The sequence below is a fragment of the Culex quinquefasciatus genome, chromosome 3 (genome assembly GCF_015732765.1).
Source record: "Culex quinquefasciatus strain JHB chromosome 3, VPISU_Cqui_1.0_pri_paternal, whole genome shotgun sequence".
NCBI classification, from domain to species: domain Eukaryota; kingdom Metazoa; phylum Arthropoda; class Insecta; order Diptera; family Culicidae; genus Culex; species Culex quinquefasciatus.
In genome coordinates, this window is record NC_051863.1 from 156,495,014 (window position 1) to 156,520,621 (window position 25,608).

Below are 25,608 nucleotides of genomic sequence, written 5' to 3' on the forward strand. Positions count from 1 at the left end.
GAACAAAAGTGTCATTCTGAAATGTTGCAAAAAAAATCCCAGTCTGATTTTGGGGTCCTACAGCTCTTCCTATTCCTATTCCTTCCTATTGATCGATAACAATACTTTCTACTTTTGGCGCACAGTAAATTGGTTCCACTTTGTCAGTTCAAAATTGAGGCCGTTTTGCGAACCACTATTCAACACCCAGATTATTACGCGGAATCTAATTGAAAAAATTGTAATAATCGGTAAATTGATCAAATTTTATGGAAAATAAATTGTCTATGAAAACATTACGAAAACCTTTCTATAGTGACCAAATATTGAAGGAAATACTTAATTTTAATTACGAACAATCATTTAAAATTTTAATTTATATGATTTTTTTTTTTGAGAATGTGTGTCATAGTTTTAAAAGGACCCAAATAAGCAACAAGTTTCAATCCGCACAACACACTCTGAAAACATTTTTTATTTAATCGACAAAATGGAATGTGTCAATCGGTTCTGCGTCCTTTTTTTCGAATGATTCATGAATCTACCCAACGATTAGTGATTTCCAAGATATCTCAATATACAATACAAAATTAGTGGTTGTCACAATATCTCAGTTTGTCAAAAATAAAAATATAAAACTTTAAAACACAGTTTATTAATTTGGAGTTAAAAGATTCGATTTTTTTAAATATACTCTTAAAATAAAACTTACAAAAAACTAAAATTTGAAAAAAAAATGTAATAAACATTTTTGATTTTGTATTCTTTAACCCTTTAAAAAAACTAAGCGTTCAAAAAATTATTTTTATTGAAATTTCACAAAACTTTCATATTTCACAATATTTCAACTTTAAAAGGATGCACATTTCAGGACATTTTCCCAGCTTTTCGAAAATATGTTGTGCATTTCTTTCATAAATTATTTATATTTAGCGAAAACAGCACATTTTTAGGCAAAACTGCCATACATTGAAAATGGTGCACCCCATCAATAAATCGTTAAGTCATTTTCGATTTCGAATTTGTTTTGCATCTAAAAATGATAATTAATAGATCTTGAAAACGATTATCAAAAAATCTGTAACGTACTTTTCGATTGCAAATTTAATTTTAGATCAAAAACTGAAGTCAAAAAATACTTCTCTAAAGTTCAAAAGTTGCGTTTTTATGTCTCCTAATACATATAAAAAAAAGTCAAAAATTAAAAAATGCGGTTTTTAGTTAACAATCAGCAACTTATGTTCCGGGTTTATTTTTTCTGAGTAGTCCTCATCAATACCTACAACTCATAGAGAAGGTCCCACAAAATTTAAGAAAAATCAAAAACTACAAAAAAATAAAAATGATCGAAATCGGCCGATTTCGTAGAGAATTGCTCAAGGGGTGAAATAAGTCAAAATTGAGTTTTTGTGATAAAAAGTGAAATAAAAACCTGAGACATTTATTTTTCTTTTTCTTTTCTCCAAAGTCCTAATCATAAGGAATCTATGGACAAAGAGAATTGCTCTAATTCTATAAAATTGTACCTACACAGGACAATAATTAGTTTGTGGACATTTCAAATATATTACAGTATGTTAAAAAAGTATTTACACCCCTTGGGCACTATGCACATTTTGTGATGAAACATGTAACAATTTAAAATTTGACAGAAACCTAGTACTACGTTTTGTTCAGAAACTCATGCCAAAAATTTGCTACAAAAAGCTCATGAAAAGATGTTTTCTATAAAAAGTTATATAACAAATACTATTACGAAAATAAAAAAGGTGCAAAAAAAGTTTGTATACCTTTCGAAAAATTAACATTTACAAAGTTATTTGTTGACAAATCACCATTAATCCAGTCTCCCAACTCCAAATAGGCTTCCTTGACTGATTAAAAAATAATTTGGATTAAATATAAAGTTTACTAACTACTTAGTATAAAAGTTTATATAACTCTGGAAATTCTATATAATACTTATCTAAACATAAATTGAATAAGAATAGCCGTTTCCAAGTCACAATACATACCCTATCATCCGGTCTTGGGAAAATGTCGGGTAATCAAATCACGGGAAAAAATTGTTTATTTGTCTTATTTTTGGTTGTTAGAATTTTTAAATCCAAGATGGCGGTGATGAAACATTGAGAAAATTCATTTGGTAATTTAATAAATAATAATGGAGTCGCATAGCTGGAATTTGATGTTAAAAGTAAAAAAAGGAATAAAAATAGTTTAGATGGCTGTATCAATTTAAAAATAAGTGTACCCTCAGAGTACTAGAATACTTTCGTTACTGTCATATTTATTAGTTTTATTACAGACTATTGTTATTTTTATACACTTTATAGCTTACATTTTTAATTACTCGCTTGCTTAAATATTTCTATTCTAATTATACTGTTATTTTTTAAAGTTACGGTTACATTATTACTGTTCAAATCGAGTCAATTAAATTAAACATTGAAACCTGAATGATGACACTCTACACCAAACTCCCACAACTGCTGAAAATTTTGCTCCCATGCAAAATTTAACTTAATTTCAGCGAAAACCCAACTGAAAATTCTCACAGAACATAAAAATAACCGTCAGCAGGGGTGACATTAGTATGTTTCAGTGTCACTTATGCTGACGGTAGTTGTTAAAACAAAATTGTATCAAAACGTAAATATTTAAGTTTTTTTCTGCAACAAAATATTGGATTACAAATTAAATCTCTAGCATATTGTTAAATTCAACCGAAACAAAGATTATTTCATAAATTAGCCTCCAGCCAGCCATAAAATCCTATTACTATGCAAAACCGTTCCTGTCGAGAGCTTCAATCACCGTCGAATCAAACCGGAAATGCACCCACTTTTCCGACAACATGCAATCTCGGCGATGCGTCCTCGATAAAATGCAATTTCAATTTTAATCGCCCTACCCCGCATTCCTTCCTTCCACTCTTGATCAGTTAGTAAGTGAATTGCGATGCAGTCCACCAGTCAGTTGCAGGAGCCAGTGTCATCAGCTGGGATCAGTAACGCGTATACGTACATATCTGGGTGGCCCCGGATGTGGATCGAAATTGCATACCGATTTACCGGGAATCGACTTTTTCCTGGCCTCCCCACTTTTACCCCTTGGAATGCGATAAAATCGTGACCAATTCCGGGCAGAGCCTGCTTTACTTTGCTGACCAGGTCGGTCCAGTATGCTTTATGCTGGAGTTACTTTTCAAAAAGGACGAAGCGATTGGGTTTTTTTTTTAATTTATTTGTAAATAATTTTTAAAATTCCATTTTAATTTGAAAAAAATTGAAAAAAACACAAAAAACGGTCCTCGTGACCACTCTTTCGGGGCAAACAAAAATATATCCGTTGGCCACTCCAGCACTGGCGCAAAGAATTGCCATCATACACACCCGGAGGGAAAGGGAGAGCATGCGCAAATCGCGCCATCTATCGATTTCTTCCCGTTGGAGGGAGCTTCGTTATCACTGTACTCGTGGTCGCACAAAAAAAAAGCAACAACACAAAAAAATGTGGAAGAAGCACGAAGCACTAACTTGTTGGCTTTTCTCGTCGTTGGGGGTATTGTTTTTGTTGTTGTATTTGCCAGCCTGCCAGCCAGCAGTAAAGGAAGTGGGATTGTTTCTTTGATGAAAATTGTGCCAATTGTGATGAAGTTCTTGTTGTTTGATTCAAGTGCTGGCTGGAATCTGCTTTGAAGGAAGAAGGCTCGCTAAACGATTTCGAATCTTGAATGCTTGAAAAAGCAAGATTTCGAACAAAAACAAAACAAAAAATAAAGTTGTATAAATATTTCGTTCGTTGAACAAAAAAAAAAATACAACCAATTCATAACAATCTAAGAGAGCAATTCCTCACGAATATCAGATCAGAGTTTGGCCTTTAGATTAGTTTTGAAAACATGCATTTTCCGCCAAATTATACAAAACCCACATTTTTGAAAAAAAAAAAATGTTCTCGTTCGAATCCAGTCGGGTTTCAAAAGAAAAGTGATTAGTTGAGATTTTAAGGAAAAATCTAGGAAAAAATACATACACGTTTTGTTTTACGTAACACATCCAAAAACGATGAATTGACAAGATTCCTAGTCGTGATTTTTTGAAAATAATATCTTTGATTCGGGTATTCCAATCAAAGTTAAAGTACCTTGCTTCTCCATAAAAATGTGTTCCCAGCAAGTTTGCTGGGGACGCATGGTGCTTAAAGATCAATTAACCCCCTACTGCTCAAATTTCTTTTCGATTTTTTTTTTTAGTTTTCAAGAAGTCATTTTGAGCATTTTTTGTGCTACGAAAAACTTAACTGCTCTTGTTATATATTTTTCTTGTTCAATTTTAGTATTTAATTTGAATTTATCATTTTTGGTTTATGTTTGTTTCTAATAGTATTTGGGTTACTCTACCATCTCCTGTAATTACCTTTTGATGTTTTTACAGTTACTTTCTAAATTTTTTGTTTGCTTGTTTTTCACATACTTTCCAATCTAGAATGATACCATTATCATTTAAATTGCAATTAATGCTTATAGGCATATTCTGGTACACTACAAAAGTTGCTGCATACTTATTTTCACATAATATAGAGGAAATGTCAGTGAGCAATTCTCTACCAAAACCGGAAATGGATTTTATTTGTATTTTTTTTATTTGGCTCAAACTTTGTGGGGGCCTTCCCTATGACCAAATAAACTATTTTGTGTGATTGGTTCATCCATACAAGTCTCCATACAATTTTGGCTGCTGTCCATACAAAAATGGTATGTAAATATTCAAACAGCTGTAACTTTTGAGCGAATTTTCTGATCAATTTTTAGTCTTCGGCAAAGTTGTAGGTATTGTTAAGGAATTTTGAGAAAAAATAGGTACACGGAAGAAAACTTTTCAGATTTTTTTATCAACTTTTTTTTCACTAAAACTCAATTTCCCAAAATACGTATTTTTTTTATTTTCAAGATTTTTTGATAAGTTTTAGGGGACAAAAATCCGCAACTTTTGAGCCATAGAGAAACATGGTCGAAAAATCTGCCGCCGAGTTATGAATTTTTGAAAAAAACAGTGATTTTTGGAAAAAATTGAAGTTTTATGCAAAAACAAGTTTGACATTATTTTTCAATGCAAAATTGAATTTGCAATCGAAAAGTACTTTACAGATTTTTTAATAAAGGGCTCCGTTTTCAAGATATAGCCACCGAAAGTTTAATTTTAGCGAAATATTTGCAGGTTTTCAATTTTTAAAAATAGTGACCATGAGCGACCATTTCTAAAAATATTTTTTTTGAAAAGTTCAGAAAATTTGCTATAAAATTGTCTAAGAGACATTGAAGATTGGACCTCGGGTTGCTGAGATAGAGCCGCGTTAAGAAAAAGAAATACGAAAATTGAAGTTTTCTTAATCTCACCAAAACAACCCACCATTTTCTAATGACCATATCTCAGCAAATAATGGTCCGATTTTCAATTTTAATACATGAAAAATTCGTGAAATTTTCCGATCTTTCCGAAAAAAATATTTTGATTTTTTTTAAATCATAACTAACATTTTAAAAGGGCCAAACATCGAATATTACGCCCATTGAAAATGCTAGTCTTTATTTAAAAAATTTCAAAATATTTTTTTCGAAAAGATCGGAAAATTTCACGAATGTTACATGTATTAACATTGATAATCGGAACATTAGTTGCTGAGATATCGTCATTAGAAAATGGTGGGTTATTTTGGTGACATTAAAAAACTTCAATTTTCGTGTTTCTTTTTCTTAAAGCGGCTCTATCTCAGCAACCCGATGTCCAATCTTCAATGTCTCTTAGACAATTTTATAGCAAATTTTCTGAACTTTTCAAAAAAAATATTTTTAGAAATGGTCACTCATGGTCACTATTTAAAAAAAATTAAAAACTGCAAATATTTCGCTAAAATCAAACTTACGGTGGCTATATCTTGAAAACGGAGTCCTTTATCAAAAAATCTGTACAGTACTTTTCGATTGCAAATTCAAATTTGTTTTTACTGTTTTTTCAAAAATTCATAACTCGGCGGCAGATTTTTTGACCATGTTTCTCTATGGCTCAAAAGTTGCTGATTTTTGTCCCCTAAAACATATCAAAAAATCTCGAAAATAAAAAAATACGTATTTTGGGAAAGTGAGATTTAGTGAAAAAAAAGTTGATAAAACAATCTGCAAAGTTTTTTTTCTCAAAAGTCCTCAACAATACCTACAACTTTGCCGAAGACACCAAATTGATCAGAAAATTCACTCAAAAGTTACAGCTGTTTGAATATTTACATACCATTTTTGTATGGACAGCTGCCAAAATTGTATGGAGACTTGTATGGGTGAACCCATGACGCAAAATAGCTTATTTGGTCATAGGAAAGGCCCCCACAAAGTTTGAGTCAAATAAAAAAATACAAAAAATAAAAATGGTCGCAATCGGCCGATTTCGTAGAGAGTTGCTCCAGTGAGAAATACAGCCAAAGTTGACCCTAGAAAAGTTGAAATTTCAAAAAAACATTGGCAAAGTCAAATAAAACAAGACATATTTCCAACCATAGAATTTTCTTAATTATTATGAGTTCTTCTTTCCAATGCATTTTGTAGACCAATCATTGGTTGAAAATGAATTTATGGCAAATGATCGAAGACTGCCTAGAGGCAGGGTTGGGTTGTAGAGGGTTAATGTACCGAAATCAGATATGTATAATTTTCAAAAAAATAAACCTTGGAACCCAACAAAATTAACTTATTTTTCTAAAAACTAAATATTATCGTTGATGGGTGTACCCCATTTGGCATAATGGACATTTGGCATAACGGGTTTTCAAGAAGGACGTTTGGCATAATTGGTCCAAGACATCAGGGACGTTTGGCATAATGGACATTTGGCATAATGGACGTTTGGCATAACTCGTTCAAAAACAATCGAGGACGTTTGGCATAGTTATTGCAGGCTTTTTTTTATTTATTTTTTATAAAGTATTTATTTTTTATAAAGTATTTATTTTTTGTAAAGAATAATAATGTAACTTTTTTTCCTAAACAGATTATTTTACTTAATTAAAAAAAAATTCAAGGAATCATAGATGTATTTTTTTCCCTTTTTTGAATATTCTTAAAAAAAGCTTTAAAATTCAATTTTTCATAAATTTACCTAAAAATGTATTTAAAAATATTCTGTATAATATCAAGATTTTTATCCTTTTGAAAAACTTTGCTGCTATTTTTTTTGTATTAATTTTTTCCTTCTTTTATTTTAAATTCAACCTAACAAAGTAATGTAAGTTTTCTCAGTCATTAAATATTTTGCAATGAAGATTTAAAACTATTTTCCCTTTCCCTACTTTTTAAAACTATAGAATGTAGGTGTGTGCATTTTGCTGTTCTTGAAAGAAATGCAATAAGTTTTTTAAAGCAATTTTCTCTACTTTTATTTTAAAACTTAAAGAAGGCAAAATCATTCAAAAGCTGTGCAGTTTGTTTTTTTTTTTCAATATTTTGCAATTTTCTCATCTTTGATATTCAACCTAATTTCAACCAAGAGAAAAGCAATTTTCTCTTCTTTTATTTTAAAACTTAAAGAAATCAAAATCATTCAATAGCTGAGCAGTTTTTTTTAATATTTTGCAATTTTTGATTTTTATGCAATTTTCTCATCTTTGATATTCAACCTAATGGATGTACATTTTTTCTTTCTTTAAATATTTGACAAATGAGTTGTTACGAAATTATTCCTTCTTTTATTTTAATTTCAACTTTAAGAAGGGAAAATCTCTTAAAAAATACTTTTTGAATATTTGAAAATTGAGTTTGTTTATAAAATATTCCCTTCTTTTATATAAAAATTAATCAAAACTTCTTTAAAGATTAACATTTTGCCACTTTTCAAATATTTGACAACCGCATTATTTTTTATGTTTTTCACCTACAGCTATTCAAAAAATCAATTAGCATTTTTTTTACAACTGTCCCGTCTTTAAGATTAGTTTTGAATAAATAAAAGAAGGAAACTTGCATAAACAATTTCATTGCGAAAAAAATAAACCAACAGAGAAAAAAATTGCAGAAGTTATAGAAATGCTTAAAGAGAACATCTATAGAATTTCTCTTCTTCAAGTTGAATATCAAAAAGAGAAGAAAATTGCATAAAAAAATTAATTCCAAATATAAAGAAAAGCAAAATTGTCTCCATTGTCGAAGGTTTGAAGAGGTTTTTTCTCATCTTTAAATTGAAATTTATATAGAAGAAGGTAAAATTTCATTAAAAAAAATTTAATTGCTAATTATATTGAAAGAGAAAAAATGTAAAGCTAACAAGAGATATTTCCTTCTTTAAACTACATTTTAAATAAAAATATCGAAACTTCACTAAAATGCTTTATTGTGAATTATTCAAAAAGGAAACAATTTACTTATGAGGAAAAAATATAGAGATACCTAATTTTTGGAAACAAATGATAATCTCTTATAGTAATATAAAAAAGGTAACATATCATACATTTACATATAAAAAAAAAAATATGCCAACCGTCCTTGATGGTTTTTGAACGAGCTATGCCAAACGTCCATTATGCCAAATTTCCATGATGCCAAACCCCCTGATGTCTTGGACCAATTATGCCAAACGTCCTTCTTGAAAACTCGTTATGCCAAATGTCCATTATGCCAAATGGGGTACACCCAAACCATATATCAATATAAAAAGAAAATGTACCACAATTTTTTATCTATTTTTTTAAATTTAAATTCAAAATATATTTTACATTTTTTCGATAAAACGCATTGCACCGTTTTCAAGTTGCAGCCATTTTAGGTTTAATTTCAGTAAAAAGATACTTGACAACCGTTGGTCCGAATTTTAATGTTGATAAATTAAATCATTGTGAAATTTTCCAAATATTCGAATAAACATACTTTCAGACCCTTCAACCTAACATTTCAGAAGGGCTAAGTTTGTGTTTTATGACCTTTTGAAATGTTATGCTTGATTTTGAACAAACAATTAAACCATGAAAATCGGACCGATAGTTGCCAAGCTATTGTCAGTTACAATATGAAGGCTAAATGGAATAAGCAGCCAAAGTTATTTTTTCCGATATTAGCAATGTAACCGATAGCATAACAATTTAAAATATTTCTACTGTTTGAAAGAAATGTTTTCAGAAATGGAGATAAATTAGGGTGACAATAAAAAAAAATCGACCTCACTGATACCCCCTGATTCGATTCCTTACGCAAAAATAGGTAACTGTGAAAATTTTGGGCAAAATCGAAGAAAGTTTAAGGATTGCTTTTTATCGCTAAAGTTGAAAAAAAAAATCTTTTCATACAAAATCGCTTATAACTTGTCATCCGACACAACACCACATTTTGGTGTAATTTTAAAAATTTTGCTTTTCCCCATACATTTTTGTGGCCCATTATACCACTACCGATTTAGTTCAAAATTTGCACATTTACTTTTTCAACCTAATGAATCAAACTAGGAGGGATCTCTTAAGATTTTCCAAAATTTGTATTGTCTCTTGTCACCCTAAGATACAGTATGTAAAAAAAGTATTTACACCCCTTGAGCACTATGCACATTTTGTGATGAAACATGTAAAAAATTTAAAGTTTGACAGGAACCTAGTACTACGTTTTGTTCAGAAACTCATGCCAAACATTTTGCTACAAACAGCTCATGAAAAGATGATTTCTATAAAAGTTATATAACAAATACTATTACGAAAATAAAAAGGTGCAAAAAAGTTTGTACACCTTTCGAAAAATTAACATAAATAATGTTATTTGTTGACAAATCACCATAAATCCAGTCTCCCAACTCCAAATAGGCATCCTTGACTGATTAAAATGATTTGGATTGAATATAAAGTTTACTAACTACTTAGTATAAAGTTTATATAACTCTGGAAATTCTATATAAAACTTATCTAAACTTAATTTTGCAAACTTTTAATTCAACTAAATGTCAATATATTACCATAGAATTGCTAAATAAACATTTTGGAGTGGGTATAACACCGTTTTGGGGGTATTTGTATCGATAGAATAGATTTTCGTTGGAATTTCGTACCAACCCGGAATTACGTCGTCGGAAAATCCGCCGGCATTCGAACCGGTCCACAATTCTTAAGTCAACCTATGTGGCATCGGAAAGGGCATAAAATTTCCGATCTTTTGATACCCATACATCTAGGTTTTCTATAAAACCCACGTTTTTAAATACCTGGGCAAAAGTAAGTTTGATCCACGAGAACAAAATTACGAAATTCCATACATTTTTGGCAGATTGCTCAAACAAAACCATAACAACGTTTTTACCTAGGTATTTAAAATCGTGGATTTTATAGAAAACCTAGATGTATGGGTATCAAGATCGTAAATTTTATGCCCTTTCCATGCCACATAGGTTGACTTAAGAATTGTGGAATGCCGGCGGATTTTCCGACGACGTAATTCTGGGTTGGTACGAAATTCCAACGAAAATCTATTCTATCGATACAAATACCCCAAAACGGTGTTATACCCACTCCAAAATGTTTATTTAGCAATTCTATGGTAATATATTGACATTTAGTTGAATTAAAAGTTTGCAAAATTAAGTTTAGATAAGTTTTATATAGAATTTCCAGAGTTATATAAACTTTTATACTAAGTTGTTAGTAAACTTTATATTCAATCCAAATTATTTTATAAATCAGTCAAGGATGCCTATTTGAAGTCGGGAGACTGGATTTATGGTGATTTGTCAACAAATAACATTATTTATGTTAATTTTTCGAAAGGTGTACAAACTTTTGCACCTTTTTAGTTTCGTAATAGTATTTGTTATATAACTTTATAGAAATCATCTTTTCATGAGCTTTTGTAGCAAAATGTCTGGCATGAGTTTCTGAACAAAACGTAGTACTAGGTTTCTGTCAACATTAAATTGTTTAGATGTTTCATCACAATATGTGCATAGTGCCCAAGGTGTAAATACTTTTACATACTGTACATGGGTAATTCTCCGCCAACTCACACAGCAGTTGCCCCGACCCCTCTTTGATTTGCGTGAAACTTTGTCCTAAGGGGTAACTTTTGTCCCTGATCACGAATCCGAGGTCCGTTTTTTGATACCTCGTGACGGAGGGGCGGTACGACCCCTTCAATTTTTGAACATGCGAAAAAAGAGGTATTTTTCAATAATTTGCAGCCTGAAACGGTGATGAAATAAAAAATTGATGTCAAAGGGACTTTTATGTAAAATTAGACGCCCGATTTGATGGCGTACTCAGAATTCCGAAAAAACGTATTTTTCATCGAAAAAACACTAAAAACGATTTAAAAATTCTCCCATTTTCCGTTACTCGACTGTAAAAAAATTTGGAACATGTCATTTTATGGGAAATTTAATGTACTTTTCGAATCTACATTGACCCAGAAGGGTCATTTTTTCATTTAGAACAAAATTTTTCATTTTAAAATTTCGTGTTTTTTCTAAATTTGCAGGGTTTTTTTAGAGTGTAACAATGTTCTACAAAGTTGTAGAGCAGACAATTACAAAAATTTTGATATATAGACATAAGGGGTTTGCTTATAAACATCACGAGTTATCGTGATTTTACGAAAAAAAGTTTTGAAAAAGTTGGTCGTCATCGATCATGGCCGTTCATGGTCACCCGCGACAGACATGGACGACGAAACAAAGAGAAACGCAAAAAGTAACTTTTTCAAAACTTTATTTCGTAAAATCGCGATAACTCGTGATGTTTATAAGAAAACCCCTTATGTCTATGTATAATTTTTTTTGTAATTGTCTGCTCTACAACTTTGTAGAACATTATTACACTCTAAAAAATAATCCTGCAAAGTTAGAAAAAAACACGAAATCTTAAAATGAAAAATTTTGTTCTAAATGAAAAAATGACCCTTCTGGACCCTTCTCTCTAAATTTGGACAACTTTATTTTTTTCCATACAACCAACTGAGTACACTGTTGGACTCGACTTTCACCGATTTGGACCAAACTTGGAGGGAACGTTCATCTTTCGATAGTTAACAGAAATCCCAAGTTTGGTGCTGATCTAACCAACCCTTTATTTTTGGCACCGCCCTCTTTTTGACGATTTTCTAAAAAAATTTTCTTTTAATCATAACTTTGCAGGTTGCATTTTATAGAAAATTGTCCAAGGAATTCGATAAAAAAAATGTTAACCCTTAAATGCCCACTAATATTATATTTTGACGTTTTAAGCATTAAAATTCAGTTTTGACCTATTCCTTATATTTTTATTTGATTTATTTTATCACCATTGTGGTCCCCGGACAATTTTACATAATAATCAATGTAGACCTCAAACTAAAATGAACTATTGGCGAGATACAGCGATATTTTACTGAAAAAAAAATCTGTGCCTTTTGAAAACATTTTAAAACATTCAATTGTTTCAATAGTTAAACTATTTTGCCAACAATGAAAGTTTTATAGCAAATTGCTGAATAATTTTCGAATTGAATGGAACATAAATCGTGTCTATTCGATTAGAGGGAAGGAAGATGTAAGCGTTTGACGGATGACGCAGTAATCCAGGGCCTTCGGCCCGGGTTTTTTGGAATGACACCCCAGTACCTTCGACAAAGACGTAAGTCTACGTCAAAAGTTTGAATTTGCGCTGCACCTAGTTGGCCTGAAATGACCCATATGCAAAAATACGTTGTTATACAGAACTTTTAATTGAGACATGAGATAATTCAATAGATACGTATGGCATCATTAACCGACTGGAATAAGATCTGTTTTATCAAAATTGATTCAGCGAATGCAAGAAAAACACAGTGAAAATTATTATTAAATAGATGTTACACCTAAATATGTAGTACACATCCAATCAAAACGGTAATGAGAAGTTAATTTAAAGAAACCCCACAATCTTTCTCATTCAACCTTCACTCTCAATCAAGCACGATATAATTCATCGAATCTAAACAATACCCCGTCCCGCAGGCTTAAATTCCAACAATTTCTGGGGGGGTGGCTTACGAACACACCCTCCCATCTGGGAAACACCCACGCCACTGGCCGTCCACAGTCCACACCGGGCGAAGGAGGTCCCGAAAGGTTTCGCACGTGTCCTTCACACCGGGCTTGACTTGGCTTGGTGGTCGGGTGTAGAATCAACAACCGCCGCGCATTCGATGCGTTGGCGTTGGCGTGAAAATGCGCGTTGGCGTTGCCTCAGTTGATGGCATTTGCCCCGCGCCATGATAATGGAAAATTTCCACGAAGGATTTCTCCGGATTTCACGGTTTGTTGCATTGAGTTGATTTGGGCGAGGTAATTTTTGGTGCGAAGGATTGGAAAGTTTGCGTTGGAAAATCCTCGATTCACTCGGAGGAAAACTGTTTCCGGAGATTTGAAAAGAAATTGTATGAGTGTTAAACAATTTGTGCGTTTCAAAACAATTTTAAGCCGAAAACAATATTATTATGTTTTTTGAGAATTGTCTTTCCTTAATTACGAAAAGCTCCAGGAGGATAAGGCGGGAATCGATCCCGCGCCCCATAGCAACTTAGAGATCAGCAGCCGTAGCCGCTAACCACCACGCCACGAGGCCCTCCAGTAATTCTGAATTCACCATCAAATCGGGCGTCTAATTTTACATAAAAGTCCCTTTGACACCAAATTTCTATCCCATCACCGTTTCAGACTGCAAATTATTGAAAAACATCTCTTTTTTCGCATGTTCAAAAATGGAAGGGGTCGTACTGCCCCCCCGTTACGAGATATCAAAAAACGGACCTCAGATTCGTGATCAGGGACAAAAGTTACCCCTTAGGACAAAGTTTCACGCAAATCGAAAAGGGGTCGGGGCAACTTTTCCCGATTTCGTATGAGTTGGTAGAGAATTCTCCCGTTACAAAAAAGTATAGTCAATACTTAGAAATTTTGGAAAATTATGATTGAAAAAGTTTTTATGTAGCACATTATAAAACACTTTTTTATTAAAATTTTGAAATTTTTTTTTGCCCATACAATCTTTTTATAAACTAAAATCCGCAACTTTTGACCTATAGAGAAACATGGTCAAAAAATCTGCCACCAAGTTATGAATTTTTGAAAAAAAGTGATTTTTGGAAAAAATCTAAATTTCATGCAAATCAAATTTGAAGTTATTTTTTAATGCAAAATTGAATTTGCAATCGAAAAGTACTTTACAATTTTTTTTATAAAGGGCTCCGTTTTCAAGATATAGCCACCGATAGTTTGATTTTAGCAAAATATTTGCAGTTTTTCGATTTTTAAAAATAGTGACCATGAGCGACCATTTCTAAAAGTTTTTTTTTTTAAGTTCAGAAAATTTGCTATAAAATTGTCTAAGAGACATTGAAGATTGGACCTCGGGTTGCTGAGATAGAGCCGCTTTAAGAAAAAGAAACACGAAAATTGAAGTTTTCTAAGTCTCACCAAAACAACCCATCATTTTCTAATGTCGATATCTCAGCAACTAATGGTCCGATTTTTAATGTTAAAACATGAAACATTCGTAAAATTTTCCGATCTTTTCGAAAAAAAAGTTTTGAAAAAAAAAATTAAATCAAGACTTACATTTTCAATGGGCGCAATATTCAATGTTTGGCCCTTTTAAAATGTTAGTCTTGATTTTAAAAAATTGAAAATATTTTTAGAAATGGTCGCTCATGGTCACTATTTTTAAAAATCGAAAAACTGCAAATATTTTGCTAAAATCAAACTTTCGGTGGCTATATCTTGAAAACGAAGCCCTTTATCAAGAAAATTGTAACGTAGTTTTGGATTGCAAATTCAATTTTGCATTAAAAATAACTTCAAATTTGTTTTTGCATGAAATTTTGATTTTTTCAAAAATCACTATTTTTTCAAAAATTTTAAACTTGGCGGCAGATTTTTGACCATGTTTCTCTATAGCTCAAAAGTTGCGGATTTTAGTCCCTAGAACATATCAAATAATCTCGAAAATCAAAAATACGTATTTTGGGAAATTGAGTTTTAGTAAAATAATAGTTGATAAAAAAATCTGCAAATTTTTTTTTTCCTCGTACCTATTTTTTTCTCAATTGTCCTCAACAATACCTACAACTTTGTCGAAGACACCAAATTGATCAGAAAATTCACTCAAAAGTTACAGCTGTTTGAATATTTACATACCATTTTTGTATGGTCAGCAGCCAAAATTGTATGGAGACTTGTATGGGTGAACCAATGACACAAAATAGCTTATTTGGTCATAAGGAAGGCCCCCACAAAGTTTGATCCAAATAAAAAAAATACAAATAAAATCCATTTCCGGTTTTGGTAGAAAATTGCTCTGTAGTAAATTTGGTTTTTTTTAAGTTATTTCTCCATCTTTTGGCCATTTTTTTTTACAAAATTCCACGACGGTTTCGGATTTGTTCTTCGGATGACTTTATTCTGCAAGAGAATCTTTATGTGGCTGAAGACAAAAGTGAAGCTCTCCGTAAACCTTTTCGTATGGCGAACGGTGATGATTCCCTTCCGGCAAAGCCAGAAGCTGTTTGCAACCTGCGGAGCCTGTCCCTTCACTTAAACAGCCCCTAAATGGAAGCAGATTCTATTCGATTTGGTTCGTCGACCGAAAACTATCAAGAACCTAGAGGAGGTGACGATCGTCACGCCGTCAGGCTGTGTCCAATTCCGGTTGCAGGAAAATGAAGATTGAAGCTGCTTATTTTAAATATCCAGATTTTGGTAAGAACTTTCCATAATTTTTTGCTGATTTTTTTTACAAACATACCATACCAATATAAATTATATACTATTGATTAAATGAAATATCCTTTTTTCCCCTTCTCCATCTTCCATTTTCCCAATCCCCATTTCTCCATTTCCACGAACCCCCCTTTAAATATAATTATTTGCCAAATTTACACTTACACACCCAACCACAACTGATTCGGAGCGTTTGATACGGTATGTCCACGCAACCTTCCTCCCCTGTAGATTCTGTGAAATGTGATCCGTTCACAGAATCCACTTTGCGGTAAACACAACGCAGTAGGGCTGGCCGCTTTAATTTTTGCAATTCATTTTCGGGTGTTCTCGGATGTACTGCAATTATTAATATTGACAAGAAAAGTGCTTGGGGCGTAATCTAATCATAAGACTTTCCATGTCTACTTTCATCGGACTGGCTGCGTTTGTGTTAGATTAGATTAGATTAGAAAAAATCGAAATTATAGAGAATTTTTCCATGAGATTTGTAAAACAGAAAAGTTAAAACATGTTTATTTATATAATGGTTAGACATCTTTTTTCAGACGGTTTGGCCACATGACGCATGACAAAGTTGGACAGTTTACCTAGGGATTTTCGATTTTTTTCCATTTTATTGGAAGTTTTTTCATTTATTTTGTGGAGGCGCTCAATTGAATAAAGCTTTTTTTTAGGTGAAGATTCAAAAAACATCGCGCGCCTCCTTTGAAATACTCGGAAAATTTAAAAAAATTAATAAATTAAAAATTTCTGTTAAAATATTCTCTAGGACACGGATATTTGAAAAGCGTTCCTTTCAGGAAGAATTTTTTAAAGGTATATTGATTTGCAATAATAATCTTCCAGCCATGGCGTGCAGCTTTTTTAAAAAAGTTTTTGACTTTTTCAAAGTAGAGCGTCCAATTTCCCGTCCCGGGAAAAAAATCCCGGAAATTCCCGGGATTTCCCGGAAAAAAATATTTCCCGTTTCCCGGGAAATTTCTAAATTTCCCGGGAATTCCCGAAATCCAAACGGAAGTATACATTTTTCTACCTTTTTGGCACCAATGTTTTGAAATCATACAAAAAATAATAATTAGAGAACCTTACTTGATTTTATTCATTTCAATTTAATGTTCATATTGAACTATGTCTGTTAATTTCATGTCAAGTTTTAATTCAGATAATATTTATTCCTGAAGCATTCACAACTAGGAATATTGTTTGGTTATATGTTGGGCAACAAAAATTACCCTATTATGGAATGAATATTGCCTATTTTCTTTTCGACAATTTATTTTAACGACTTTTTTTGTTATATCATTTGAAAATAAGATATTCACCATTTTTGTTTACCTTGACCAAATTGGATGAAAATTTAATTGATATAATTATTTTTTTCAAAAAGGGCTGTTCGAGAAGAATTTGTTTAAAAGTATTCAAGATATAACCGTTAAATTTAAAATATGAAAAAATATCGTTTAATTTCAACCACTTTTACACTATGAAAATTATTTTAAACTAATTAATTTATAAGGACATTTAACCATATAACTAAAATCATTCCATAAATGGAACCATGAAAAATCTTTTGAAGTTTACCCAAAGAATCCAACCATATTTCAAAAACTCGCTTCAATTTTTGTAAAACTGTGAGTTTGGTTTCATGAAACAGTGTTTCAAGTTAAAAAGCGCTAGAAATTAGATTTTTTAGGCAAATTCAATGATTATCTTTTTGTTCACAAGTTGATAATGCTTGTTCTGAAATAAGTAATTTGCCAAAAAAACATTATTTCTACATGATATTTTTTTCGTTTCAACGATATGGTCACTAAGACAAATTTAAAAGCAATTTTATTTTTGTGGGGCATAGATTTTCAAATACTTTTTAACAAAAATACTAATAATATTTTTTTTTGATTTGGTACGATTGGAAAGAAATCATAAACAATAAGAAAACTTATAATATTTTCTCAAAGTTGCATGATTTTGATCCTCACACTGATTTTGGACGTTAAAGATGACGTTCTGTACAATTCTGTTGCAAAATATTAATCAGAAACAGGATCAGAATAATTTTCGTCATATTTCAAATTTCCCGGGAATTCCCGGGATTTCCCGGGAAATTTGTTGAAAATTTCCCGTTTCCCGGGAATTTTGTAACCCCGGGAAATTGGACGCTCTATTTCAAAGTAATAAATAGCTCAAATAAAGTGAGCAAGAAGCTCTCCACTCTCCTTGTTTAACTCAGAAGTTAAACAAGGAAGTTTTACAAGCAGTGAAAAAAACTTCTATATAACTATCGATGAGTTTTTCTGTCTGAAATTGATCAAAAACCACAGTTCAACTAATCCATCCAAACCCACTTTTACAGTTTTCACATTCTCTTGAACGAGGATCACCGATTTTGACACATACACAAAATATCCTAAGCCAGATAAATGGGTATACCATATGGTGATAACAATAAAATATGCTCTAAAATTTCTGTTGACTGTGAATGGCTACGTTTTCAAATTTCTAGAAGAAATTTTCGCAAAATCGATGATTTTGCAATTCAGTAGAGCTAAATAAAATGAAAACTGATAACTGCGAACGGTTCAATATATTTCAGCATTTATTTATATGATATATTTTAAAAAATACGGGTAATTTTTTGCTAGTTTCCTTAATTAAGTAACAGTCTGGGTAAGTTCAACCTTTTCTATAACATTCGTTCTTATTTCTCGTTATAAAGTTATTTTTTTAATTATTGGGAGTTCAAAAAATATATATTCAAAGAACGAGGCCACCTATCAATACGGTCTAGCGTTCTTTAGTATAGATTAAAAATTACAAACCTATATCCCCATAGCTTTGTTGCCTACAACAACATAATTCATCGCTATTCCGAGTTATTTCCTTTTGCCCATTTCCCTTCGTCAGGAGCTCGGAATCGGCACTGCTGGCTAATTGCCAGCCAGTTAACGTACAAACCCCTGCAAGCAATCACTAATTTCCCTTTTTTTCCTTTTGCATTCTTTTCTTCGGTTTGCTTCTTCTTTCCTTTTTCAAACTCCACCAGGTCAGCTCCAGATGGACTCGCACCGGGAGCGGCCGGTGAGCCGGGAGCGGACGGAATCGTCGGTGGACCCCGGACGCCCCAGCAGATCGCGGCACAGAAGCGACTCCAGCAGACGCAGGCACAAGTAGACGAGGTGAGGTTAACCCCAAAGTGCCACTCGGAATGCATTTTAATTTTTAACTCTTCCACTTGTTAATAGGTTGTGGACATCATGAAGACGAACGTGGAGAAGGTGCTGGGAGAGAGATCAGAAACTGTCCGAGCTGGACGACCGGGCCGACGCCCTGCAGCAGGGTGCCTCACAGTTTGAACAGCAAGCCGGCAAACTCAAGAGGAAATTCTGGCTGCAGAACCTGAAAGTGAGTACTTTGTAGTATTCGGTGGGGATCAAACGAGCACCTCAAACGAAAGGGGTTTTGAGATTTTTGAGCTTGGTGGAGAAGCATGGTGATTTATTAGATTTTTGATTTCGACTACTTTGATGGAGGCGCATGGTTATTTGGTAAAAGCGCTCAACTTTTATTTTTTGCCAAAAAAGGTTATGAGAATGCTTACAATAACTTTGTAAGATATAAAACAGGGGTGCTCAAAGTTTTTTCATGTCGGGCCAAATTTGAAGCTCACGTGAGCTTGCGGGCCATATGAGAAAAATATGACAAAAAAAAAATAAACAAGTCCAATAAATTGGATTTTTTTTATTCAATTCCGAAAATTCAAAAAACCAACATAAACATTATTCATCTGCTTTTCATTGCAACTTTCGTTATATTTGTAATGAAAATTTTAACGTAGTATTTAAATTGATTGTTTTAATTTTTTTTAATATTTTTTAGAATAAGTGACAAAAACATTTGTAAAAATGTGTAATTTATTTTTTAAATTTTGTGCAAACCTAATTATAAATATTTTCTTAAGGATTTTTCGAATATTATTCCTCCAATTTTAATAATATGTCAATAAATATTTGATGAAATTTTTTACATAATTTACTCTTTTTAACCACAATTGGGTACTAAAGCCCTTTGTCAATTTTTATGTACAACGGTAAAAACACGATTGAAAACCATTTCTGATCACTTTTTCATTTTAATGCAAAAATTTTTATGACAGGACAACATTTTTCGATGGATCAACTATGGTTCCATTGGAACGAGCTGTCAAGTAGGAACTTTTCTGTCAAGAAGGACCGCGAGGTTAATTTTTCAAAATTGATTTAAAAATCCATTTTAAACTCTTTGTGGTCGTACAAAGGGTCATTGTACTCAGAAAAATAAGCTTTATCGCTGCAAACAATAATATCAGCAAGCTAAGCTCCATTTTAGGACCCAATTCAACCTATTACGAAACGTGTTCAAATAGGCATAAACTTAACCTTAATTTCCTGGAATTATAAAATCACTTAACGTGAAGGCTTCCATCATTGCAACCGGTACATGCTGATTGATTTTGGTGCAGAAATTCGTAAAATTGAATTCAATACAGAGCATTTTAGAGAGATGATCAATTTTCTTTGAAAATGATCAACGGTGAAGTACAAGATGCGTCAAAGGGCCATTTACATGATCATCCAAAATGGGTCCGCGGGCCACAAAAAAATACCTCGTGGGCCATGTTTGGCCCGCGGGCCTTACTTTGGTCACCCCTGATAAAAAATCTGGTAACACAGTCTTGAGATTTCGTGATATCAGTTGAATTTTTACAAAAACATATTTTTACGGATTGAATAACATTTTAAATTCAAAGGCGGTGCGCCAGTTTTGTTAGATTTATGAAGCTCATACAGTCATGCCTCGGTTTAGCACCGCATATGAGGGATGCAAAACCGAGGCGTGCATAACTGAGGCACACAGTTTATTGGATTTTGGCTGTATGGGAGACATTTGATATAATCCTACGAAAAATCATCTTAACTTCAAAAACTTTTAGTGTTTTGGAATCGGAATGATGTCAGCTATATCCATTGCAATTATAATTACATGATTTTTTTTTACAAAAAAACGTATTTTTCTAATATTTTGAAAATGCATTCTTTCCGGAAAAATATTTAATTTTTTATGTGAATATCAAATGATCGGGATTTTTTCATACATTTCGAAAGTTTCAAAAAACATTTTTGAAAATACTGGGTTGGGACCGTGGTGTAGGGGTAAGCGTGGTTGCCTCTCACCCAGTCGGCTTGGGTTCGATCCCAGACGGTCCCGGTGGCATTTTTCGAGACGAGATTTGTCTGACCACGCCATCCGTCGGATGGGGAAGTGAATGTTGGCCCCGGTCTAACCTAGAGGGTTAGCTCGTTAGCTCAGTCCAGGTGTAGGAGTCGTCTCCCTGGGTCCTGCCTTGGTGGAGTCGCTGGTAGGCAGTTGGACTCACAATCCAAAGGTCGTCAGTTCGAATCCCGAGGTGGATGGAAGCATAGGTGTAAAAAGAGGTTTGCAATTGCCTCAACAATCAAGCCTTCGGACACCTAAGCTTCGAGTAGGAATCTCGCAATCGAGAACGCCAAGGCAATAATTTGATTTTTTTTAAATACTCAAAATTTTCATAAAACTACGTATTTTCGTTGTGGTTTGGTTGAGCGTTTTAGCAGAATGCATTACTATGAATACAGTATGTATTTTCGAAAAAAATACAAAAAATTCAGTGTTTTTACAATACGTATTGTATTGTGTTTTGTTATTTTTATGTACTTTTTGAAAATACTAAAAAAAAAATCACAAAACTACGTATTTTCGAAAAAATACTCAAAATTTCAGTATTTTATAGTATGGGTGGTCAAACATTTTTCATACATTTCTATAGTGATAATATTTTTGTGAAATATTTTTTTTCTACAAAACTATGTATTTTCGAAAAAAGTACTCAGAATTCCAGCATTTTACAATATGGGTATCAAATGATCGGAAATTTTGCATACATTTCGTAATACCGTAAAACGGGGTGACGATTTTTCCGCATAATGAAGAGTACAATTAAAATACGTACGGAATGGTTTAGAATCATACTGACCGTGGTAGAGAAGTGTTCAAAGTACCTCAAAAAAAAAACGTTTCATAAAATTTTGAAAAGCTAAAAAGTTAGTTAATGATATTTAAAAAAAATTGATGAAAGTCATTATTTTAAACTTCTCAGTGTTTTTCTCAATGAACATGATTTTGAATCGGAAAACGGAATGCATTTTCGGATTCTTCGGACAATTTCCTTTAAGAGAAGGTTAAATAAGTTTGTAAATAATAAATTACATGTGGTTTTAAAGCACAATAAAAAAATCTCCAAATTTACAGGCTATTTCAGTTGAACAAATTTTATGTCAAATGTGAAATCTCGTGATTCGTGCTTCGAATTCAGTATAAAATGCAATATAAATCGGTAATTTTATAAACAAAACTAGTTTTAACAAGTTTTAGGCAAAATTCCGACTTTTTAACAATTTTACCTAAAATTTATATGTATTTTGTGAAAAAGTTTATGAACTAAGTTAACTAACTATAAACATTGATTATTTTTTTTCTTAAAAACTATATCAGCTACATTAGTGATGGTATATTTGATGTATAAATAAAGTTTGAACATCTTAAATATGACTTTAACAAGAAAAACTATGACTATCAAGTCACCCCGGAATTTTAACTAAGAATTTTTAACGTAACTATTTTTCTAAACACTATTGACAAAACTTTTTTTCCAAAATAGTGCATAGACTTTGTGTGGCCTACACCAATACATGTTTTAAAAATAATTATCTTGAGAAAAATCTTACCTGTTGGAAAATATTCCAAAAACAAGTTGAAATCCTATCAAAGTCACCCCGGTTTACGGTGCGTAGTTATGTAAAAAAATTGAGTATTTCACAAAAAATATTATAACTATCAAAATGTATGAAAAATTTTGAGTAATTTTTCAGTGCAAAACCGGGGCATGACTGTATTTGGGATTTGAGCTCAATTTGCACGCTAAAAAAAGCCATTTTTGTTACACTCTAAAATAAATATTCGAAAATCTGTATCTTTTTCTAATGGATTTGGTGTCTCCAGTTAAGCTGTAGGTTATATTGAGGATAATGAAGAAAAATAGTTACACTCTTAAAAAAATCACCCATTTTTTTATTGACTGTAAATTTACAATTTTCCAAATCCACATTTCATGATTTTTCAAAAATATTGAAAGTGTACCAAAATTTATTGTTTTTTCTTACTTTCAAATTTGCAATCGAAAAATACTGAACATTCTTTTCCGATTTTTTTAATTCGCCTTTATTTTACAGCACAAAAAAAAAGTTTAAAAATTGAATGCACGAGCCATGGTTTTAACATTTGAACGAAAAAAAAAAATGTTTCGAAATGCATTATGCATCTGTCCAGTTGTTTTGCAATCATTAGTTTCCAAAATATTCCAAAATAGTATTGATGAAAATTTTATTTTTTTGCAAAAAAAAAAGTTTTCGCAAAAAAAAAGTTTTTGTAAAAAAAAAAGTTTTTGCTTTGCTGTGCATTATATATATATTTTTAAACCAGCCCAAACATGCTAAATATGATTATCAATGCAGAAAAAAGCATTTTAGATTCTTTTCAGTTCATTTAGCATCTATTTTATTGAAAATTTTGAAGTTTTTTGAAAAAAAAATATTTTTTGCCCCCTGATTTTTCGGACAAGTTTTGGAGCGGGGAGGGGGCGACATAAACTTTAAAAAATATTTGCAACGGCCTTAAGATTTTGAAATCAGCAGATTTTTTTTTAATGTCCAAGTAACCAAATTTTCATTTTCTACTTTTTAAGTGTTATTTTAATATTTTATACTGAAAATGTATTTCAAAAACACCTAAAAAGCAAAAAAAAACTTAATTTGTTTTTTTGGACCTTTGTTGCCTCGCTAGGAGACGGTGATTTTAGCCTATTGCAGACTGGATTTCGCCATTTGATGTGATGATTGTCTTAGCCCAGGTTGCCTAGGAATTGATATTTGGAAAAAGAACCGATTCCATCATCCACCACGCACCAGGGACAAGGGAAAGGGATTTGGAAGACGGAAGTGTTGATGTTCCTCTTTTTTTTCAAGGGGATAAGAGAAAATCTCCACGGTATCTCCAAGTAAATTTAGCTTGGAGTTGGACGCTTTTTGGGAAGGTAAATGGTCTAGGATACGCTCTAAGCAAGCGTTGCGACCATTGGCATAGCGAATTCAATGGTTATAGTTGTATTCTAAAGGTAAGCAATTGGATGCTGCTGGAAAAAATAAAGCTTTAAAGTGTTTCATGTAAATTTGTTGTTGATGCAAAACAATTGATTGTACAATAAAAAGAACCCCTGGTCATTTACACGCAAAATTTGCTACTGACCTCAGCGAACACAAAAAACATTAAAACAGCAAAGTAAATATTACGCTATATAACCAACGTTTCTCTTTTTTAGATGATGATAATTATGGGTGTGATTGGCCTTGTTATAATTGGAATCCTTGTAGGTAAGTAACGAATCACCCACTTAAAAAACTGTGAATAAATGTGATACCACACCACCTGTGACTGTTTAACATGCGCAACAATTTTTTACACGTTTACGACAACTTCAGTGTGATTTTCTAACACCGACATTCACAACAAAAAGATGTTTGATATTTTTTTACAAACACACTGCAACTCTTTCAAGTGATCATTGAAATTGAACTGCGATCGTGAAACTAATCTAGCAATTGTACTAATCAAAATATATTCCCCCTTCTGTAGCTAACTTCATGTAGACCAATAACTGAAAAGATCAAAATACCTATCTAGATAACTGATAATAACCCAAGAAACCAGAAAAGAGTGGGGAAACGAAACAGCAAACCAATACAATAAAACCGTTTAGTCATTACCTTTTCACACGTTTAGTTTTGCCCATTTCACGAGTGACATTAAATAAGAAAAAACACGACCATCATAGGGAAAGTTTTAAAAAGACTTTAAAGTTCACGTTGAAATGTCAGGACTAAAAAGAAACAAGGACAATACGAACTTAACAAACGACCAACGAACTGACAAACGAAAGAACGGACAAAACTTCTATAGGGATCCGTCTCAGGTTCGACCGTTGTTTTTATTTTCTGCAACTTTTCATTGTAAAACAAGCTTCTACAACGTTCCTCTATAGCGCGTCATTTCTTCGTCTCTTGTGCTCTCATTCAAGTCACTTTCATTTAAAATCTTTTAAGGTCTTACTATGTTTGTGTTGTTTTCCTTCAAATTTTGCTAAAACGTCGATTTTGACATTTAAAACATTTTTTATGTCGTGTTTCAAACTTTTCTGTCTAATAATAAACCATCAATTTACAACTATGCTTTGTTTTGAACTATAGAAAAAAAATCCTTTTTTATTTTGTTTCTCTGCGCATTACAACACTATACAAACACGCGTAAAAAATAGACGTAAATCTCTTCAGAAAAAAACCTTCAATCAGAAATTTACCGGTCATTTTAAACTGTCAGCAGGAACTCACCACTGTAATGTTGAATTCACCACGGCTCATCCGATTTGTTGTTACTACTGCAAAGGGTTACTACTGGTAAACTTGAAAAAAGGATGGAAGTAACCCTCAAAAAGGGTTTGTTTTCCTTGTTATGACAGATAAAGGGTAGATAGAACCCTTTTTGAGGGGTACTTCTGATTTTGAGTGTAGCTTTACGTCAAACATAACGCACGCACAAAATGTGAATGTCAAATATCTTTTTGACGCGTGTGAATGCGCTGTGGTGAATTCAAGATAGCTGTGGTGAGTTTCCAACCATTTAAATTAAACGTTAAATTTTTAATTGATGGAATTCAAAAGATTTACCTCTGCTTTCTGTGGTTTCACACTAC

General features: G+C 32.3%; 1 protein-coding gene across 1 annotated transcript in view; it reads left to right on the forward strand.

Moving 5' to 3' along the window:
- Positions 1 to 25,608, forward strand: part of LOC6042304 (vesicle-associated membrane protein 2) — a 49,444-nt gene that overhangs the window by 14,824 nt on the left and 9,012 nt on the right. The window contains 4 exon segments of the mRNA XM_038262932.1: positions 18,775 to 18,907; positions 18,974 to 19,012; positions 19,014 to 19,133; positions 24,181 to 24,232. Of these exon segments, the coding sequence (XP_038118860.1) occupies positions 18,775 to 18,907; positions 18,974 to 19,012; positions 19,014 to 19,133; positions 24,181 to 24,232 (344 nt within the window).